This window comes from Argopecten irradians, chromosome 11, assembly GCF_041381155.1.
Source record: "Argopecten irradians isolate NY chromosome 11, Ai_NY, whole genome shotgun sequence".
Taxonomy (NCBI): Eukaryota; Metazoa; Mollusca; class Bivalvia; order Pectinida; family Pectinidae; genus Argopecten; species Argopecten irradians.
This window is the reverse complement of record NC_091144.1, coordinates 354833-370055: the sequence shown is the minus strand read 5'-3', so window position 1 is coordinate 370055 and position 15223 is coordinate 354833. Positions and strand designations below refer to the sequence as shown.

General features: G+C 37.5%; 1 protein-coding gene across 7 annotated transcripts in view; it reads right to left on the bottom strand.

Annotated features, from left to right (window-relative positions):
* The window catches only part of LOC138334237 (uncharacterized), an 89169-nt gene that overhangs the window by 9226 nt on the left and 64720 nt on the right, over positions 1–15223 (bottom strand). For 5 of the 7 annotated variants that reach the window (XM_069282853.1, XM_069282854.1, XM_069282851.1 and 2 more), the window contains 4 exons: positions 12291–12524; positions 6226–6495; positions 2383–2616; positions 426–692 (listed from right to left, as the gene is read on the bottom strand). In XM_069282853.1, coding sequence (XP_069138954.1) covers positions 426–692; positions 2383–2616; positions 6226–6495; positions 12291–12524 — 1005 coding nt within the window. The remainder of the gene's footprint in view (positions 1–425; positions 693–2382; positions 2617–6225; positions 6496–12290; positions 12525–15223) is intronic. The other 2 variants (XM_069282856.1, XM_069282855.1) reach the window with 2 other exon arrangements.

The window sequence follows — 15223 nt, the reverse complement described above, 5'->3', positions numbered from 1 at the left end:
ACTTCAAATTACTAATATAAACTTTAATATAATAATAATATATATTTTGCTTACAAATAATACTGGATAACATGCATTTTAGAACGCAAGGAGTCTATCTTAAAGGGAGGTGACAACGTTAACGGAGCAACCGGAAAAATCTGGCAAGATTAATAGGTGACCTTTCCACTTCCTTGTCAGGGATCGAACTCCTGCAGGCAACGTGAACAAAGGCGACTTAATTAATCATCCGAACAAACAGGCGTAATTACTCATTATCAAAGATTGATGCGATAACTACTTAAAGTGGCATGCGATGAAAATTACAATTAAGATAATTGTTTTAATAGCGCGCAATTTTAATTTTAATTTTTAATTTTCTTGACTTAACACATCCTCATCAAACATTATATTACACATATTATATATATTTATATTGCAATTACCCAGTTCAGTTTCATATGTGATGTAGACAACACCTTTATCCCTCTCAGAGTCGTCCACATTTACAACTTGAACTGTTTCTCCTGCGGCCCTCTTGTTCCCGAAGTAGTTCTCCAGTGTGTCCACACTGGTCTCCCTTTTGAAGCCCCGGACCTCAATGGTACAGGAATGTCTTGTCTCTGTCTGTGGTTTCTCGGGAACATAACGTTCTACCTTAACTTGTGTTTTGTCCAATAGTATCTGCTGCTGTGCCAATACACTATCAACATCTGGAAAAAAAATTCAATTCGAAATCCATTTGAAAAATTATAAATGTGAACAATGCCACCCAAAGATCATAAGATGTCACTTTGTGACAAATGAAATTTAAAATAGAATGTTACAATATTTAGTATGTCTATACAAACCTTGCCAGAATACATGATGACACTCACAAGAGACCTTCAAACTGACATCACAACCAAACACTATAAAAATCAATAGATGTCAATGCCACGGATGTGACATCCTCAAAACTCTAGGGGTTCCGATCACTAACTATATCTACACCCCTGGACTATCTCATAGTAAAACTGAAGGCAGCTCAGAGGAAAAATCTGAACCAATTACAGACCAGCAAAAATTTCCTTTGAAGACTACAGAAAGAGAGCGTCGCCAAACTTCAAAGCCAGACAGTCAACCACAGTGTACCGTTATACGGCTCTTTTTGATGTACATCAAACGACTTAATTACCTGTTCTGTTATGTTGCCTCCAGTTTTACTATGATATAGTCCAGGGGTGTATAGATGGTTAGTGATCGGAACCCCTGAAGTATCGAGGATACAGAAGTGTAAGAAACCTCTGTTACCAACTAGTACCTACACGCTACAAATAAACAAATATAAATTCAACCTGTTCAAAGTATCAACATTATGCCATTTCTGTAACTTAGAAGCGGAAGACAGAAAACACTTCCTTATATGATTTACAAGTACTTATTATATCTATGTTTTATATCTCAATACGAGATGTGTGTAAGATTAATTGTAAGAGTTATTTCCCTTTCTGATGTGTAAAGTATGTGAGTTGAAGCGTGTATGTATTTGTAATCTGTTTTATCACACGCTTGTCTTTGGTAATGAACGTTTTGCCCATGTGGTAATATTAGTTACACAATTTGTTAGTGACTCAATACGGAAAAATGTTTGGTCTAAAATAAACTAATACATGTCTATTTTTGACCCAATATTTTAGTCATGGTCATGGTCCTTTTCTATTAAATAATCCGAAAGAAGTGTTGACGATTTCGGTTAGCTTTGAAAGTGTCATCAGCGCTGTCATTCAAACATTTTATCTCCATCTCTTTGAGTGCCGTCGTCAGAGGGCAGAGGCAAATTCCATGAAGCGCGCTATTTGTTACCAGGGAGAGAACTTACATAGGCATTTCCTTTGTTCAATCACATTTTAATTTAATTGAAATAATTTTTTGCTGAAATTGAAAGTGGAGATGTAATACAAGTCTTTACATGTAATTATTATTGGTATGTCAAAGTATACTTTTATCATTTTTATTTTCGTCCGTATATCGCTCTAATATATACGGACGACTTCTGTGATCTATTTGTGATGTGTGTCCTTGGTATAGTATATTGATGTAATAGTGGAATCCTTGCCATCTTATAAGTGAATCATGCCGCTGAAATCACTACACATCACAGCAAACAGTGATATGTCAAATTTAGTCACAATCATACACAGAACTCTATACATAGTAGCGATATAAAGGAACTTTAGACGAACGGCGCATCCTTGTATAAGCTTACCCGTCATTTGGGCCACGAAAAATACGAAAACTGCAATCATTCACCAATATAATCAATATATTTCGTAATAAAGAATATTAATTTGTTATACAAGTATATGTTTGATACTGAAAACGATGGGTTTTTCCCAAAGAATAAGAATTATCTATAATTACCTTCACTGTCCTCAAATGTTATGATAGCCCATTCTCGATTGAAGTCCACTTTAGCAATGTCACCACCCCCAGACATTCTTTTATTCTCAAAAAACAATGTAAGATTTTCCTCTGTGGTCTGGCGTGGTATTCCTGTCACTTTTATCATCCTCGACGCTTCTTCCTTGAATCGCTCAACCACAATCTGTTTATTATCCAGGGATAAAGGTGATTTCTGCAGAACACGATCAACCACTGAAATAAAAAAATGAAAATATTAAAATAAAAACAATATAAAATACAAAAATTGAATATGCGAGTATTATAAAACTGAAAAAACTAACATGGTAACAGAAAATACCAAAAGTTGAAGGTCCGCAACAGCAAAAGGTACAACTAGGGCACTTGTCTGATATATACAAAAAGTTTCATGGAGCTGCGTTGAACGGGTTTGGAGCTATAACCCGGAAACAAAAAGAAACAGTAATTTGGTATTTTTTACTAAGTTTTCATGGTAACAGAAAAACACACCAAACATGGAAGGTCCACAATAGCAAAAGGTACTACTAGGGCACTTGTCTGATATATTTAGAGAATTTGCTGGAGCTGCGTTCAACGGTTTTGGAGTTATAGTCCGGAAACAAAAGGATACAGTAATTTGGTATTTTTGACTAGGTTTCCATGGTAATGGAAAAAAGTCCCAAAGTGGAAGATCTGCAATAGCAAAAAGGCACAACTAGGACACTTGTCTGATGTATACAGAAAGTTTCAAGAAGCTGCGTTGATCGCTTTTTGAGTTATAAGCCGGAAAAAGATCTCGAACGGTCGGACGGAGCCTAAAACAATATCCCTCGCAAACGCATTTCGCGGGGGATAATAAATAAAGTTAATATTTCATACCCTCTAATTATTTGTAATTGTAACATGGTCTATTGTAGGGATCCTAATATCTTCTGGTTCTGAAAAATTCATTAATGGTCGTGTTTCTATATCAGCGTCGTGTTTGTATATCAAAATATGTTTATTATTCTAGGCCTATCTGTACAATAGGATTACTGATAACCCTTATCGCAGAAAGCTTAATAAAAGCTGAAGTGGCACCAGTTAAATAAATATCAAAATACATTCTCGCGCTGGTCAAATTTATACGCGTGACTCAAAATCTTCATTAAAGAAAGTGATATGGACTGGAGTGGAAATGTAAATTCAACCCAGATAAAAGAGAATCACTTACTTTTAGTCGCAAAAGAAACAATATACATGTATGTCCAGATGTCTTATTTCAAAATGGAGTTATCAAAAATATCAAAAGTTATAAAGAATCCAACTTGAATATATTTCAGTGTACAATCGAATTTTTCAGAACCACTAATAGATTTCAAAACATTTAAACATCATCAATAACTGTTTTTACTTATTGATTGTTCTTGTGCCATGTATACGCATCAATTTCCTAAGTGGTATTCTTATTGATGTATACAGTGTTCTAATACTGAACAAAACTATGCACCTGACCCCATAGGTATTTATCACTATTATGTATTATTATATTTATCATACTATTAGATATCAAAGAAACACAATATAACAAAGCATGACAATTTATTGACTCGTGCCCTATCCGGGCCTCGAACTCACGATCTACGGCACCCAATCGCCTAGCCAAACATACTTGCGCCTTTTACCACTGCGCCACATCCACCATTGATACATTTATCTACATATTCTTTATTAGCTAATTATTATTATACTCCTTATTTTATACAAATTTTCAAGTAATGACAAGTGCAAATTTAAATAAATGTTATTTCATTTTTTCTGCAAAGAATACAACAATCATGCAGAATTACTTAATCCCACAGGTGGATAACTGCTGGCTTATTAGCCAACATGGACTTCCTGGTTTCCTGTTGGTGAAGGTAATTCCTTTATTATTATCCTTACATTTATATAAAATCTAGTATTGTCATTACGTAAGAATATTTTTTATATATTAACTTTCTGAAACTAAACTATACTGTTATATAATTTTTAAAAAAATTACTTCATTTGTATATATTTACATCTTCCTGTTTTTGCTCTATGTAACCTTACCAAGGGCGGTTTGCATTCATATAGTAATTGAATGTATTTTTCTAATTTTCATAGCGGCTATGAATAGCAGAATCTATCTACATATCCCGTGGAGCCTCGGAAGATACGTAGATAGCTTCTGCTATGCATAGCCGCTATGAAAATTAGAAAAATACATTCAATCCATATATTTACATTAGAATAACTTATGAAAATAAAAACTTTTGAGAGGTTATTATATCATATTTATATATATTTAAAATCATGACATTCATATTAGACGAGAAACGAGATTAATGGAACAATTGGATGACAAAGTCATTCCACAACATCGCGTTTTTGAGCTTCCGACTTCGGTCGATCCATTTTCTGCAAAATGACAAAACGATAAACAAGAAATTATAGTTAAACTAAGATTTGATTAAACTTATTACAGTAAACCTTACTTAATACTTTAACAAGAAACAACACATTAAAGATTACACATTCAAAACTATTGTGGGGGACTATTTTTTATTGATATGAAACTGGAGTGATGTTTGAAATCCGCTGATCAATGCACGAGAATCGTTGTATTCATAGTGTATTCATAGTTTTTTTTAATAGGCAAATGTTTGTTTTCGTCAGGTGGTTGATTCATTTAAGTATAGAACGTCTTTCAGTGGGCATTCATAGCCAATATGAATGCCAACTTGACAGAGGCAAATTCTATGAAGCGCGTTGGATTTTCGTCTGTCCAGTTGGCATTCATATTGGCTATGAATGCCAAACGAAAGACGTTCAATTCTTTCATTTACATTTGGTTACACCTTTATGATGAAATCCCAAAGGAATTTGCATCTATAATGAGTCAACCATTCGTTATCGCCAGGGATGGAACAGCCATTTGAACAGCCGTTTTCCGTGATGGCTTACACGACAATTGAGACGTCACAATGTTAATGACGTCATGTTAAGCCTTTGAAGTCCATAGACGAGATGAATGCAAACTGCGCTTGGTAAGGTTACATAGTGGGACTGCAATGAAAATGTAAATATATAGTGACGAAACACTCAGAATGCAAATATATAGTCTATGAACTTCAAGCGCTTATAATGACGTCATTATCATTGTGACGTCACAATTGTCATGCCAGCGATCACGGAAAACGGCTGTTCAAATGACTGGTCTATCCATGACGGTAACGAATTATTAATTCATTACAGATGCAAAATCCGTTGGGATTTCATCATAGAATTGAAACCATGTATATTTAAGCATTGAACGTCTTTTAGTTGGCATTCATAGCCAATATGAATGTAAACTGTGCAAATTCCATGAAGCGCGCTATTTGTTACCATGGAGAGAACTTACATAGGCATTGCCTTTGATCAATCCCTTTTCAATTAAATTGAAATATTTTTTTTAAATTGAAAGTGGAAATGTAATACAAGTCATTAATTATAATATATACGGACGACTTCTGTGATCTATTTCTGATGTGTGTCCTTGGTATAGTATATTGATGTTATAGTGGAATCCTTGCCATTTTATAAGTGAATCATGCCGCTGAAATCACTACACATCACAGCAAACAGTGATATGTCAAATTTAGTCACAATCATACACAGAACTCTATACATAGTAGCGATATAAAGGAACTTTAGACGAACGGCGCATCCTTGTATAAGCTAACCCGTCATTTGGGCCACGTAAAATACGAAAACTGCATTCATTCACCTATATAATCAATATATTTGATACTGAAAACGATGGGTTTTTCCCAAAGAATAAGAATTATCTATAACTACCTTCACTGTCCTCAAATGTAACGATAGCCCAGTCTCGCTGGAAGTCCATTTTAGCAATGTCACCACCTCCAGACTTTCTTTTATTCTCAAAAAACAATGTAAGAGTTTCCTCTGTGGTCTGGGGTGGTATTCCTGTCACTTTTATCATCCTCGACGCTTCTTCCTTGTTTTCTGTCCCCTTCATAGCGTTCACGTTCGGGATGAATCGCTCAACCACAATCTGTTTATTATCCAGGGATAAAGGCGATTTCTTCAGAATACGATCAACCACTGAAATAAAAAATAAAAAAATGAAATTATATATTTAAAAATAAATAAAAAAATAAAAAATTGAATATGCGAGTTTTATAAAACTGAAAAAATAACAGCAGGTAACAAAAAGGAAACTGTGATTTGGTATTTTTGACTGAGTTTATCAGTTTTATCATTGTATAAGCTAACCAGTCATTTGGGCCACGTAAAATACGAAAACTGCATTCATTCACCTATATAATCAATATATTTCGTTAATAAGAATATTAATTTGTTATACAAGTATATTGTGACAAATAACATTATAATTTTCAGTTGAATCACCATTTCTGGATATTCCGGCTCCGGACCCTTTTGTTATGTGAATGCATATACTTCCTGTTGTTGAGTTTTGCCACAATTAAACGCTGTCTAGCAGAACTCAGCGATTTCTAGTCTCATTTTTTGCTGTGACACCTATCCTGACACAACAACTGGTGACAGAAGTGGTAATATTATTCTACGTTCATGTCGTGCTTGCCATATCTACATGTGGACCGAAGTCTTCTCCAGGTATTGTGAGTTGGATTTGGACGAAAACGCACGTCAACACTGTTCAATGTGATTGTTAATGTTTGTGTTACGAATATTTATAAAGGACTGTTTGCAAACTTCTGGTATTATAAATATTTCCTGTGGAGTGTTTGTAAACTTTTTCAGTCAAATTATTTTTTGGAGGTAATCATTTCATATCGGTCATTTTTGGATGTTCACTACGAACGTCTGGGCAGAATTTTAGCGTGTTGTTCACTGCGAACGATACATTTGAATGTTGTAGAGGTACGAGAGAGACCTACTAGACTTCATTCACGACCATCATCTCGAATATCCATCAGCTGAACCATGTTTTACCCCAGTATTAGTCTCCAATAGTAAGGAAAAGAGGTTACAATCCATTTTTGATTCACAGGCAGTGACGTCACCACTCCAATTCACATTTGCAAAGGAGGCGCAGCATCATCTCTACTTGTAAACTTGCTACACAAACAGTTACCGATCCTAAAATCTTAATACGGTAGGCCACTGCTTGTTTATTTTTGAGCAGCTATCTATGACATTACTAGGAGGACAGGAAAGTTCATAGAAGTACAGGACACATGTGTAAGTACATCTCAGAAAATTATAAAACAATACATTTCAGCGAGGGATTTTCTTCTACAACAGCAATGCAAGGTTAAGTTTATCGGAGTACTAGTGTGCTCGGTCAGCACATATAACGATGTAAAAGGACACCCTCGCCCGACTGATTTTCTTGAGGCTGACGAGGAGGTTATCAACCGAGTGAATTGTCGCAACCAAAAAAATGAAGATCTGAATACAGGTCTTGGTTGTCACACCTTAAATTTAATGCAGATCTCCGAGATTGTAGAGAGAAAAATAAATTGAGATATAACTTTGAACTGTTGTCAGACGGCCTACACCCTGATGAACTTTTGGCAAGGAAATGGCTGCATAGATTGGAGCTTGACATTGTTAAGGAGTGTTTTAAGGAAACAGACAGTGTTGATATTTGTGTAGATCCTCAAGAATTACTCGAGTTCAACCAACAGGAACACAATGTCTGAGGGGACCAGCAGTTGGAGCAGTTAGACCAAATTGGTCAAGATGTTAACGCCACAGCTACGGCGGCACAAAATATGACGGAAATTATTATGAAGTCGTTTGATACACAGAGGAATCTACAAATGGATATATTCCAGGAGACAATTTATGAGATTAAGTCTCAGAGTCAAGAAAATATGAGGTGTCAGAGTGAGGCTTTGGATAAATGGATGCATGGAAACAACAGCTGAACGTCAACGCCAGCAATCAGTGTACACTTTCGGTGAGGAACTAAGGGTCATCGAGGATAGAGAGATGAGATACCCTCCTTCATTTGGTAGAAGCCCAATTCCACCGAATACTGGTCAAATGACTTTTCGAACCAGGCTCACTGCAAAGACATCGCACACCCACGGGGGCCGCAACCTCAACTTTTATGAGTACCTCCAGGGGTGCTGGTAAGGGCTCTCAAACCAAGCTTCCAGTTTATGATGGCTTACGATGTATTTAATCAGAAGCCTGTGACACTGAATGCTGCTATCGAATTGGTGACTGCACAGGAACACAACTTCCGCGCCACTGTTGGATGGGACAAAGAAGATTGGCGGGAGTATGTTCACGGCGCGTGTCTCAGGCAGACGAAGAGGCTATGGCTGAGGATGAAAAAGTGTTAAGTACAAAAAGAGTCGAGTTGCCTAGCTCCTCCGCCGTCCAAGCATTAGAACTGGAATCCCTGGTGAAGAATAGTTCTCTGGAATGTAGGTCTCGGATTCAACAATATCAGCAGAGTAAATTGGCAACTAACGACAAAGCATGTTTCCAGTTCAGAGAAAATGGACACTTCAAAAGGGACTGCAGATCAAGATCTCCAAGCCCAATATCACGTTCTTGCAGTCCATCTCCCGGTCGAGAACAAGTTAAGATTGCTCATATCAACAACAAAGAAAAGAGTATTGTCGTACCGGTGTTGGTGAATGGAACCTTGGTTGATGGAGTGATAGATACAGGTGCAGATGCCACTGTCATTTGCGAAAGGTTATCGACAACACTTGGCATTCTACCAAAGGATCCTCAATCCTCAACAAGATCGCCTGCTAAATGCAGAAGATAGTGCGGAGATGACAGCCTTTGGAGGTGTCACTGCGACACTCCAAAACGGGCAGAAATCAAAGAAATGGTCAGTCTACGTGGCACCAATCAGGGACATCCTCCTTCTTGGCATTGACATTCTTCAAGAGTTGGAGGCGATTTTTCACACGGGGGAAAGGAACATCGAGTTTAATGGTGATCTTATCTGTGGGAGGACTCTCATTAAAGGCATGGTATTGAGCGTAGTGTTTTCCAAAGAGCCATGGAATTAATTCTTCGAGGCCTGCAGTGGTCTATTCTTCTGATTTACCTGGACAATGTCATTGTTGCTTCTAAATCCTTCTCGGAACACCTTTACCATCTTCGACAGGTGTTTGCTCGTTTTCGTTCCCACAGGTTGAAGCTGAAGGCTAAGAAGTGTAGCTTGCTGAAAACGGAAGTCCTATTCCTTGGTCATGTGATAAGTGGAGAGGGAATTTCCACCAACCCAAAACTGGTATCGGATGTGATAGACTGGCCAACTCCAACGACAGTGCGTGAACGTCAATCCTTCCTGGGGCTGACAAACTACTACCGACGTTTTGTTCTTGGTTATGCAGAAATAGCGCTCCCACTTTATGATCTCATGAGAAAGGGTGTTCGATTTGAACAATAGGAACAATAGGCAGGCTGAAGCTTTCCAAACACTGAAACACGCTATCACCAGTGCACCTCTCCTTTCGTAACCAGCAGAGGGTGATGTTTTTATACTTGACACGGATGCGTCTAATCAGAGTATTGGTGCCGTTTTGTCCCAAGTTCGAAAAAGAAATGAAGTGGTGGTTTCCTACGCAAGTAGACGGCTGACCCCGGCCCAGGAGAAGTACTGCGTGACACGACGAGAGCTCCTTACTGTGGTAGTTTTCTGCCATAATTTTAAGCATTATCTGCTAGGAAGAACATTCCTTCTTCGGACGGATCACAGCAGCTTGTCCTGGCTCTTCCGATTCAAGTCGCCACAGGGACAACTAGCTAGGTAGTGGAAGAACCGAGTCAGTTTTCCTTCACCATCCAACATCGGGCAGGAAAACAACACAGTAATGTTGACGCCCTTTCAAGGCGCCCGACAGAGGAACCCTGTGAATGTTACTTTGCTGGAGCATCGGTAGCTTCTTTGCCGTGTGGAGGGTGCTTACATTGTTCTAAACTACAAGAGTCATGGGAAGGTTTTAGAGCGATGTTGATGACATTCTTCCGATCGCAATAAGGCAATGTGGGACTATTGAACATAAAAAGCATTCAAAAGCACTCTGAGGAAACGGTTGAGTGTAAATGGATGGATACAATGAGCCTTCAGAAAATGCAAAATGCTCAGAAGGAGAATGAGGACATGGTTTTACTGCTGGAAGTTATCCAGGGAAACACCACGTTCTCCAAAGATGAAGCTCACGGTCAAAGCCCAGAGTTCCGTCAATATTTGCTGCTCATTTCCCAGATGCGAATAGTCAACGGAGTCCTTTACTACGAATGGCTAGGGGATGCGGGGCAGAAGTCACTGCGACTCCTGGTACCGCATAGACTCAGGAGGAATATCATAGAGTTTTGTCATGACACAGCATTCTCAGGGTATCAGGGAGAAAAGCGAACGCTCGAGCGTGTAAAACAGGGATACTTCTGGCATGGCATGTCGACGGATGTGTCAATTTTCGTTGCAGCTTGTCCTAAATGTGCAGCTTCCATGAAGGACTGTTGGACCAAAAGAGCGCCTCTGCAGAACTACATTAGAGGAGCACCGATTGATCGTATTCAGCTTGAAGTCTGTAGACCTTTTTTTCAGTAAGCGATTCTGGAGACAAGTTTATACTGGTGATAATAGACCAGTTCACTAAATGGGTCGAGGCATTCCCCATCCCGAGTCAAGACAGCGAAACTACAGCCACTACTACTACTGTTCCCTTAGAAGTACATACGGATCAAGGTCGAAATTCCCAGAGCAATTTGTTTCGCGAGGTATGCCGGCTCCTTGGTATCGCCCAGTCAAGGACCACGCCCTTCCAATGGACAGGTTGAAAGATTCAACAGAACACTATTGCTGATGATCAGGTGCTACATGGACAAAGGACAAAGACACTGGGACGAGAACATTCCTCTTCTATTGGCTGCGCACAGAAGTACTCCTCACCCCGAACCTTCTTATGTTTGGACATGAGGTATACGCACCACACGATGTGGTATTCAGAGAGCCTGACGTACTACGGAATGATGAGGATGTTCCATCATACTTCGAGAGACTGCGTGAAGGAAAGCACTTAACCGATTGTCTGGCTAGGAAAACGCTGAAGGCTAGTGCAATGAGACAGGAAAGCTATATGACTTGAAAATGCTGGAATGCCAGTACATTGAGGGTGATTAATTTTTTGTTTGAAATGAAACCCGTAAAATTTGGAGTTTCGCCAAAACTACTGTCAGTCTGGGATGGTCCCTACGTAGTAACACAAAAGCTTGGCCCTGTGGTCTATGAGGTAACTAGTCGGAAGCGCGTCATCATCGTTCATCATGATCGTTTGAAGCCATACAAATCCGATGTGATCCCCAGGTTATGTGAAGAAGATCAAGCATAGCCTCACATCCAGGCTTGATTCTCTACCGGATATCCTGGAGGACAAGGAGTAAGAAGATCCAGGCATAGTCGAGAACGACAAAACAGACAAAAATAATCAACCAGATTCTGAGGGATTTGACGAACCTCCACTCGAGAACGACGATAATGGAGGTTACTCCACGAATGACGGGATTGGGTCACTGTGACCTTCATCTGGTCATGTCGTTTCACAGGGTGGAGCATCCCGTTACGGACGTTTGAGGAAAAAACAGATCGGCTTGACGTTTAAAGGAACTCAAAGGAGCCTGGAGGGGAATTGTGTGACAAATAACATTATAATTCAAAGTTACCATTTCCGGATATTCCGGCTCCGGACTCTTTTGTTATGTGAATGCATATACTTCCTGTTGTTGAGATTTGCCGCGATTAAACGCTGTCTAGCAGAACTCAGAGATTTCTAGTCTCATTTTTGCTGTGACACCAATCCTGACACAACAGTTTGTTTCATACGGAAAACGATGTTATTTGTATCAAAAAGAAAAAAAAAATTATCTATAATTACCTTCACTGTCCTCAAATGTTATGATAGCCCAGTCTCGCTTGAAGTCCACTTTAGCAATGTCTCCACCACCAGACCTTCTTTTATTCTCAAAAAACAATGTAAGATTTTCCTCTGTGGTCTGGGGTGGTATTTCTGTCACTTTTACCATCCTCGACGCTTCTTCCTTGAATCGTTCAACCACAATCTTCTGATTATCCAGGGATAAAGTTGATTTCTGCAGAACACGATCAACCACTGTAATAAAAAATAAAAAAATGAAAACATTAAAATAGAAAAAAAAAATGAATATACAATGTACGAGTGTTGTAAAACCGAAAAAAATAACAGCAAGTAACAAAAAGAAACTGTAATTTGGTATTTTTGACTGAGTTTACATGATAACAGAAAACACCAAAAGTTGAAGGTCCGCAACAGCAAAAGGTACAACTAGGGCCTTTGTCTGATGTATACAGAAAGTTTCAAGAAGCTGCGTTGAACGGTTTTTGAGTTATAACCCGGGGAAGGATCTCGAAGGGACGGACGGACGGACGGAGCCGAAAACAACGCGGGGGATAATAAATACAGTTAATATTTCATACCCTCTAATTATTTGTAATTGTAACATGGTCTATTGTAGGGATCCTAATATCTTCTGGTTCTGAAAAATTCATTAATGGTCGTGTTTCTATATCAGCGTCGTGTTTGTATATCAAAACATGTTTATTATTCTAGGCCTATCTCTACAATAGGATTACTGATAACCCTTATCGTAGAAAGCTTATTAAAAGCCGAAGTGCTACCAGTTAAATAAATATCAAAACGTTTTCTCGCGCTGGTCAAAGGTATACGCGTGACTCAAAATCTTCATTAAAAGAAAGTGATATGGACTGAAGTGGAAATGTAAATTCAACCCAGATAAAACAGAATCACTTACTTTTAGTCGCAAAAGAAACAATATACATGTATTATCACTATTATGTATTATTATATTTATCATACTATTAGAATATATCATTGATACATTTATCTACATATCTTAATTTGCTTACTATTATAATACTCTTTATTTACATATTTTCAAGTAAAGACAAATCTATATCAATATTAATGTTATTTCATTTTTCTGCGAAGAATACACAATCATGAAGAATTACTGAATTCCACAGGTGGATAACTGCCGGCTTATTAGCCAACATAGACTTTCTGGTTTCCTGTGGGTGAAGGTAATTCCTTCATGATTCCCGTGTTCTCATTTCTTTATTATTATCCTATTTATTATTAGCTTCTGCTATTCATAGCTACTTCATATCTATGGAAATTAGAAAAATACATTCAATCCATATATTTACATTAAAATAACTTATGAAAATATAAAACTATTTAGCGGTTTTTATATTATATTTATATTATATTTAAAATTATGACATCCGTATTAGACGAGAAACGAGATTAATGGAACAGGTGGATGACAATGTCATTCCACAACGTCGCGTTTTCAAGCTTCTGCCTTCCGGTCGACCTTTTTTTTGCAAATGACAAACGATAAACAAGAAATATAGTTAAAATAAGATTTGATTGACTTATTACAGTAAACCTTAGTTAATACTTTATCAAGAAACAACACATATGAAATGAAGAGGAAGAACGACAACTCTGTTATAACAGATCTAGAGTTTTCGTTCTGGAACGAAATGTTAACACAGCTAAATAAACCTATCAACCCGCTTATTTTCGCGATTTGAGTAATAAGGAAACTGTGTTATACATTTCGCTAAAATTTTGAACCTAAGTTAAATTCTGCGTGATTTATCGATTGAAATATTCCCGTCAGTTACGAAAAATCTTTAACGGTTATATTTTTTTGGGTCAAACAAGCAAAAATTGGCATTTTGATCACTGGTTTCTGTTTAATTCGTCCTTGTGAAATAACTTACAAAGTTAGCAATCTGAGACTCTACATATTAAAAGTCGAAATAATTCTGAACAAAACGGTATTTCTGATTTTTGGACATGTTACATAAAACGACCACAATACAGCCTTGAATAATGGTGGTATTTCGCATATTCTCTGTTAATTTCCACAACAGACGTGCTATTTCGGGGTCCCGGACGCCTTCCTTCGGAGCTATTCTGTTAGATTGGACTAGCAAATGTACGATTGAAAAATATGTGATATTTTTGAAATTTTCTGTAGAAGTGACTAAACATCATAAAATGAGTAAATTTTTTATGCACTAATCATCACATTTATGTTACAAAATGCGCCAAAAAAGTGCAGCAGTGAAATGGATCTGTTTGTACTGTCTCGAATGCACAAAATCATGGCGCAGACTATCGCGCCCTCTATGAGGAATGTGTATTGTTTGTATCCGGTTGAATAAAAACGTTGAAGACGCCTTGATGTTCTAGGCAAATCCGGCATTATCAGGTAATTAATTGGGTTTTTTTTTACTTGTTATATTAGTATTATCAGTTTTTTTTTTTTTTTTGTAAGTTTTTATTTTTTAAAAAGGCATGTTCATATAATAATGTGACATAACATCATCATTGCTGCTTCATCATCATCATTATCATTGTCATCACATTCACCACAACCGTCAACATCATAGTCCTTAAAGTCATCATTTCCATCATCAACAACATAAAATATCATCACCATCATCATCCTTATCATCATCATCATCATTATCATAATCATCATCATCATCATCATCATCATTATCATCATCCTTGTCATCATCATTATCCTTGTCATCATCATCATCATCATCATCCTCATCATCATCCTTGTCATCATCATCATAATCATCCTCCTCATCATCGTCCTTGTCATCATCATCGTCCTTGTCATCATCATAATCATCCTCATCATCATCATAATTCATCAAACATCATTATCTTCATCCTCATCATTGTCATGATCATAATCATCAAAAAGAACATCTTCATCATCA